The sequence below is a fragment of the Columba livia genome, chromosome 7 (genome assembly GCF_036013475.1).
Source record: "Columba livia isolate bColLiv1 breed racing homer chromosome 7, bColLiv1.pat.W.v2, whole genome shotgun sequence".
NCBI classification, from domain to species: domain Eukaryota; kingdom Metazoa; phylum Chordata; class Aves; order Columbiformes; family Columbidae; genus Columba; species Columba livia.
This window is the reverse complement of record NC_088608.1, coordinates 6922874-6930624: the sequence shown is the minus strand read 5'-3', so window position 1 is coordinate 6930624 and position 7751 is coordinate 6922874. Positions and strand designations below refer to the sequence as shown.

General features: G+C 43.8%; 1 protein-coding gene across 1 annotated transcript; it reads right to left on the bottom strand.

Moving 5' to 3' along the window:
- Positions 1-1725: 1725 nt before the first annotated feature.
- CXCR4 (C-X-C motif chemokine receptor 4) lies at positions 1726-5310 on the bottom strand. Its single transcript, XM_005508951.3, has 2 exons — positions 5059-5310; positions 1726-3326 (listed from the first exon to the last, which is right to left on the bottom strand). The coding sequence occupies exons 1-2, from the start codon at positions 5095-5097 to the stop codon at positions 2265-2267; spliced, it is 1101 nt and encodes a 366-aa protein (XP_005509008.1). The 5' UTR covers positions 5098-5310; the 3' UTR covers positions 1726-2264.
- Positions 5311-7751: the final 2441 nt, after the last annotated feature.

The window sequence follows — 7751 nt, the reverse complement described above, 5'->3', positions numbered from 1 at the left end:
TCGTGCACCCTCTTTCCTGCTTACTCTCTGCTTGAGGTAACAGTTGGCTGATGGTAAAGTATAATGGGAATAATCGAAGTTAATGCCAGAGGGCTCTAAATATTTTCTCAGCAAATAAGGAACAGTGTGTTGATAGCCAATAAGTATAAGTGCAGTTAAATCACAGTGATTGATTGGGCCGGGGTGGAAATCAGCATCATTTAGAACAACAAATTCTTCACGGGGAAACCCTCACTAAATTAAGAAAACACACAAATGAGCAACAAAAATAAACCATTTAAGAAGATCTGCTCCTATACCACGTTTTCCTCATTTCTCAACTCTCCTAACAAGGAACAACTTGATGAAAGTGAGACCTTTTGTTTCTTGACAATGCATCTTTTTCTATTGTTCATTTATGTTACGTTGAGTGAAGATAAGACATTAAGGTTGAACGTTGAACTGACCTAAAAGTTGAATTCCTGAAAGGGGAGACCTTCCTCTTCTTTGCTCACTTTTCTCTCCCCGTGCCTGGCTCCAGGTTACAGGCTCTTGCACTTTTGTGGTGCTTGTTGGATTCCTCACTGAGCTCATTCAGTTCACTAAATTGCTGGGAAATTATTTTCTTTTTCTGCTGGGTTAGTTTTGTGCTGGTTCAGCAAACTGAATCAGCTCAGCATAGAATCAGATGATTTCTCCCACCCTTGCAAGTGAGAAAGCATGCAGGATGCAGCCAAGGTTGCAGCCTCCTGACTGGAGTAGGGAAGTTGCATTTATAGCTATAACAAACCATGCAATTAAATGTGTAGTTTAACATAGTGGTACATGCTTCACAGAATCACTAGGGTGATGTGAAAACACCTTCTTTCTGGGCAATATTGAAATATCCATGTTGCTTATTTCAGTTCTGTGTGTCTAATAGGTATTGGTTTTTACTTTTTTTGCCTTCCAAACTGTTAAATATTTATAGGACAGTAACAGTTATGTTTGTTTTTTTTCAGTGTAGGAACATACAAATATTCACAATAGCTCTGTCCTCCTGGGTGTTCATTACTTTTGAATGTACTCCACTAACATGAAGATGTGACTGAGACAAATAGAATTTCAACTTTAATTGTTGGAAATTCTGTAGTCTGGCTGGTTTCTATTAAAAACATATTTTTAAAGAGAATTGGTACACATTCTGGATTTTTAAAAAGAATGTTAAGAAGATTGTATTACCTTAAGAAAATGTGGATGTAGACAGGATAGAGTAAACTCCAGAGAAAAGGCACTTACCTTCCATAGATACACCAGTAACTATTTCTCGTTCAAATGCAAAGTCAAATAGCAAAATGGCTTTGATTCAACTACTTAATTACTATTACCATGTGAAACGAAATTTAGAAGAGCAGCAAAAGGCAGAAGAAATGTAGGATTGACTTTATAAAGAGGCTGTAAACTTTTAGCAATTGCTTAAATAGATTGGTTTTAATTTGCAGATATATTGCCCTGTGAAAGTTTGTTTAAAGTGATGGTTTAAGTCATTTTAAAGATGTTAACTGAAATGAATGTATTCTGGTGAAAAAAACAAATGACTTGAGACCCACAGGTGTCAACTGAATAATCACTAGTACTGAAAGTCATTTTCCTGCTTTTCATACACGAGCCCTGCAATTTTCAAAGAAATTATTGTGCATTGAGAATTGTAAACAAAAGCACTGAGAAAAAAAAATAACCAGAAATGAAAATACCACTCAAAATAACTTTTTGTCTTATACTTTTATTTACCTTGAACAGAATTTTTTGCAAACCATCAGTTACTGAGAATGGGGAAAAAATCCCTAGGATGTAACAGAGGAGGCTTTGGTTATAAGTGCCATTTCTACAGCAGAGTTAAGCTATTGTAAACCAAACATCTTGTAGTAAGGTAAAAAACTCCAGCCAAAAGTTTTAAGAATTTAACAGCAACACTGAAAACATTTACATATAAACAACAGAGGAATATTTTCTAAACTTTTAACAGTCACTTGCTACAATCCAGAAGTGTTTAGTTCACATATCTATACATACAAGCACTAAAACTTTTGCGAACTAACCACTTGTCCACAGGACCCGCCTAGACAGTTTGTCATCAATACGAAAGTTTTTTTATATAAATAAGTCAATTAAACTTCACAAAAACTAAAAGAACCAATATAAAATTCCAACTGTAAATAAATCTGTACATTATGGTCAGTCTTGTTTTTCTGAAATCTTGCCCGACTTTAAAGTGTCTATTTATAAAATGATGGCAAGGAGCAGCGTTAGCTGGAATGGAAACTTGAAGACTCGGACTCTGTAGAAACAGAAGAATGTCCCCCACGTTTGCTTTTTGAAAGAATCTTGAGGCTTGATCCTCTGCTAACTGATGTCAAGGCATTTTGTGCTGATGTTTTGAATTTGGCGCCCAGGAAGGCATACAGAATTGGATTCAGGCAACAGTGGAAGAATGCCAGGGCTTCAGTGATGGAGATCCACTTATGCACAATTGTTTCCAAGCTGCAACGATGTCTGATGACTCCTAGCAAGATGAATGTGTCGATGCTGATGCCGATATAATATGGCAGCCAGCAGGCAAAGAAGGCGAGGATGAGGATAACCGTTGTCTTCAAGGCTTTGCGCTTCTGGTGGCCTTTGGAATGCGACAGCTTAGATATTATAATACAGTAGCAAGTCAGGATTATTAGACCAGGCAGGACAAGTCCTACCAAGATATGCTGAAATCTGAAAGAAATCAGCCAGTTCTCATGAGGATACATGCGATCGCATAGATACTTTCCTTCCACTTCACTAGTACTGGCAAAAATTATGTCAGGCACTGTCAGAAGCACAGCTGGTAGCCACACGCCCACATACACCACCTTCTCAGCCAACAGCTTTCGTGGTCGCTGGCTGTTGGTGGCATGGACTATTGCCAGGTAGCGATCTAAACTTATAAAGGCCAAAATCAAGACACTGCTATAGAGGTTGACTGTGTAAATGACATGAACTGCCTTACACAGAACATTCCCAAAGTACCAGCTTATGGCCGCATCCACAGACCAGAATGGCAAGGTGATGACGAAAAGGAGGTCAGCCACAGAGAGGTGCAGCCTGTATTTATCTGTCATGCTCCTTTGTTTCTTCTGGTAGCCCATAACAACAATAACCAATCCATTGCCGATTATTCCCGTCAGGAAGATGATGGAGTAGATTGTGGGCAAGAAGATCCTGTTGAAATCAGCGTTCTCATGCTGAAAGCATGGCTCTCCGTAGTCTCCATAGTCACCTGAACCAACCTCATCTGTGCCATTGTCAGAAAATTCAATGGTGAACCCAGAGGAGAGCTAAAAGGAAAAAAAAATTTAGAGGTTAGCTTTGCTGCAAAAACTCACTCAATATGTCAGTATGTTAAGAGTTGCCTGAACAGTCTCCATCATCATTAATAGGCAAACGTTTTGAAAACCAGATGAAGAAATACAATTTAAAAATATATATATGATACAGCAAATAAGAACAAGTTTTAAAACTTCCTTTGTCTTTAAGGACTAAGGTCTTGTAAGGAAGGCCAGGGGATGAAAGGGAAAAGAACAATAATGGCTACTCCCAGAAATATTGTTGGTTCTGGACACTGCACTGCTCTAATTTAGATGCGTACTACAGATGGAGGAGCCCCGAAGTGCTGGATGCAAGAGGTTAGTCTGCACAGAATGTTACCCATGACATTTAACTCTTACAACAGAGAGCTATTATAAAAAAAAAAAAAAAAAAAAAGCTTAGATGGTAATACTGCTGCCTCAGAGTCCCTTCTCATTAGCTGGATGGGGTCAAGGAGAAATGGAGAAGGTACCCTCGGCTGATGTAATAAAGGATAAATAATAGCAAGAATTCCCTGCTGAGAAGCAACTGACAGCTCCACACACAGAGACAGGGGGCAAAAACCGTAAAGCCCATAAAGAAAAGAAAGGAAGAGGTGACCTTAAGCAGAGGAACTCATACCCCATGGAGGGTCACCACGACCAGCCACGTTCCCTGCCTTTGTTCCCCACCCGTTGCGGTGGCGGGGCAGGGGTGACGCGGGCTGGTGCTGGGCTGAGCCAGACTGCGAACCAAGTGCAGCAGTGGAAAAAGGAAGCGAAATTCTGGTGAGGGCATGAAAGCACATCAGGAAACCACCAACGGTTTTGCCCACCACGCTGCAAAGCAATGCAGGCGGGCGAGTGCCACCTGGCCTTGTACAGCTCCTCGGGTTTTCAGATTTTAGTTTTCATGACCCGTGTACCATGAACCCCTGACCCTCGCGCGGGATGCGCCCCGAGGATTCCGCAGCACTTCACACAGGGATGCACCAGCCCCAGGAGGGCATTGACTGCGGATTAAAGTTAGAACTTGCCAGAGATCTCCAGTTTGCTCCTCACTACTCTCAAAAGCCCGTGGCAGAAGAGCGGGCTCTGCATGGGGACACCGCTCGGCCGGAGAGGCCGGCTGGGCGCTGCCGCCGCTCCCCGGCACACCGATAGCCCTGGGTGAGAGGGGGCGCCGGGGCTCAGGGATGCCCTGGCGTCACATCACTCCAAAACTTCTTCGCTTGTGTCCCCCCTCATCATTCCCGTGTCTCTAACTGCTCTACCGGCGTTTTTCAGTCCACAAAGGCGCCACATGTCACTGCAACTGACGGCTAAGCAGCAAAACCCGAGGAAAGAAGCAGGAGTCCAGCAGCGGCTGCAGCTCTAGCAGGGTCCGTAGCGCTGCAGCCAGGCACAGCAGCAGCAAGAGGCCAGGGCTGAGCCCTGCCCGTTTGCGCCCCGCATAACCCCGCAGTTACGCGGGCTGGGAAGCCGGAGGCAGCGCGGCGCTCGGCTCCGCGACCCCCGCCTTGTCCCGGCCCCGCTCTCCCCGCAGCTCGGGGCGATCCCTCCCCTCCGACACCCGCTCTTTCCGCCGAGGGCATCTTTGTTTGCAAACAGCGCGCACATGGGCGACCACTGCGGGGAGCCGGGGCTGTCGTGCCCCTGCCGCGGAGCAGCGGCGTCGAGCAGCTAGCGCGGCCCCGCCGCCGGCGCAGCTCCCGGCACTTACATCCAGGCCGTCAAGGCTGTTGTCCATGCTCTGAGCCATCTAACGGTCCCGGGCTCTCAAGTTGTTGTTGCCGCCGCGCCTCTGCCAGCACCGTCACTCGCAGCTGCACCAAACACCCGCCCCAGCTCTTCTGGCGGGACGCGGCTCTTATAAGTTCCCCCGCTGCCCCCCCGCCCCCGGGGCAGCCCGCGAATGGCTCCTCCCCGGCGGGTGTCACCGCGGCCCCGGGCGGGCGCCTCGGACCGCTCTTTGTCTGTAGCGCCAGGGCTTGGGAACTGCACTTGCCCCAAGCGCCCGCGGGGGCGTTGCTCCTCACAGGGGTATTTGCCACCCTCTGATTGATGTGTTCATACAATTGGGTTTTTGAATTTCCCCTCAAAAATTCTTTGAAGTGTGTTGTCGGGCCCCGTGTTGCCGTGGGTACCCCAGGCGAGCTCCGGGTGAAGTCACTGGTCCAAGAATCGTGATGGACGAGGAAGAGGAGAGGTCCTGCATACCCTTCAACATACAGTCAACTCAGTCCCTGGAGTTGTCTCCCAACCCTACTGAGAAGAGAGTTTCCTGAGATGCAAGAATTAAGGGCATGGTCCTTCCTGAGGGATGAGAGGTTCTGCAGACCCAACCGAGCGGGCTGCCAGTTGCCTGCTGAACTCCTCTGCTGTCTGTGGTCTGGGTGAGAAGTCTAACAAGGAGCTGCAGGTGCTTTGCCAGCATGTCTGAGATATGATGATGGTTCCAAAAAGCTTTGGAACATTGCAAGGAAACAATAGAAATCGGGAAGAAAAGAAAACATTGTCATAATAATAGTGCTGCAAACTTCATTTAAAACCATGGGTTTTCATGCTTAGTATCTTGTAATCTAAAAATAGCAGACAGTGAGGTCTTTATTTGCCCATTAATATCAGGAATGCTGCTTGGCTTTTTCTTTAGTCTTAAGGGTGAATATCTTTGGTAATGATCTGTTTCCAGTAGTTGGATAATCTGAAGAAAAAAAAAAACACAAGGAAATAGTATATCTAGGATAAAAATAGCAATCGTAAAATAGGTTTGCAAGGGAAAACCAGAACAAATATAAAGTAAAAAACAAAAACAATCAACCAACCAACCAAACCAAACCAAACTTCAGAATAATGGATTTTCTTTCAAGTTGTCTCTGGGGTTGCAGTACCGTTGATATGCAGTTGACTTGCAGAACAGATTTTTATTAGAATAGCACGTTGTCATTCCCCCCCAGTCTCGCTACTCACACCATAGTGAGTAACTACGTTGGGAATAATTTATCTAGTTATATGGATTTACTCCTTACAGTTGGAATTTGAACAGGAAAGCAGAAGAGGGGAGAAGGGCATTCTTTATGTAATAAAAATATGTTCAAATTACCCTGGTAGCCTCAAGGGATGAATACAATGAAAGTCTGACTGAAGTTCTATTCTTAAATGGCCGTATTACCACTTTACGTGCTTCAAGTTTGCCGCCAGTTTTAGATACAAATATTTCCAGGTATTTGATAACAGTCACTCTCTTCCCCTAAAAACTCTAGAACTTCTTCTCATGCCCTATGGTGAGTGTGAGTTTAGTTATGATTAATAACACTGATTATCTTCCTTTTTGTTAAAAACATGGCATGTAAGATATGTGATTGTGTACTTGACATTGTAATTTCATTGTAATTCATATTTTGTCAGCAGGTCTAGACTATCACATAGAAGTTGCATTAAAATCCAGCTTTAAGCAATAATAACTCAGGAATTAGCAGTCTTCAGAAAATTCAGTTCTGCTTTGAGTTTATATAAAAAAAAAAATGAGAGGGATACCATGCTAGAATTCTAGAGAAATAAAAATCTTCTACTGAATCCCCATTTTTAGACAGTAAGACGAGCCATACATTGCCATCATTCTACTCTGCTGCACTGCTTTAAAAGCAAGTGTGACAAAATTGTAATTATTGCTATTCATTCCGTATTTTCCATGGAACCTGTGATATGTTCACTACTTTCTAGACATACAAACAGGAAAATACATGCCCCAAGTAAACTGCAGCCCATCATTAGATGACCGGGCAGATAAATGAACAGATGAGGGAATTTTATATGTGGATGAGTAGGATCATGTGCATATAATCATTTTTCACTCTGTCACTTATGGAGGATGCCCAGCTCATGGCACCAGCAGTTGCTGTGCAGTTTGCAGCAATGGACGCTGCTTGGAAGGCTCCCCAGCCTACTGAACTTGCAAACATGCAAACTGAATTTTCAGAAATATGCATATTGAACAGGTGCTAAAAAACTAATCAGGACAGGGAGCTCCATATAGGGGAGATGAACCCTCAGGGAAAATTGGATCCTTCCTTGCCAGAAATTCATATGGGTGGCAGATGTATTTTTATGGAGAACATATTCTCATCTCAGAGTGGCATAGAAGATTAATCATTGCTCTTTCTCTATGCATGCAGTGCAGGACATTAAAATATTCTTGTAGTGCAGGTGGGTTGCGGCAATGGCTGCAGATGAGCAAAATAATATATATATATGTACATGAACTCTGGAGCTATTTGACAAGTTTGAGAGTTGGTGGTTATTTATTGGGGTGGATAGTGTGGAGTGCATTGACATGTGGGGTATTAACGCACGGAAATGCAAGGATAATTACAGCCCAAGTAGGCAAATGCTATCACGCTTCTGTTTTACTGTGTG

Excerpts from the sequence above, each read along its gene's own strand:
- CXCR4 (XM_005508951.3), bottom strand. The coding sequence starts at position 5,097 with ATGGCTCAGAGCATGGACAACAGCCTTGACGGCCTGGAT. Across the intron at positions 3,327-5,058 it reads ACAGCCTTGACGGCCTGGAT|CTCTCCTCTGGGTTCACCAT; the intron begins GTAAGTGCCGGG and ends TTTTCCTTTTAG.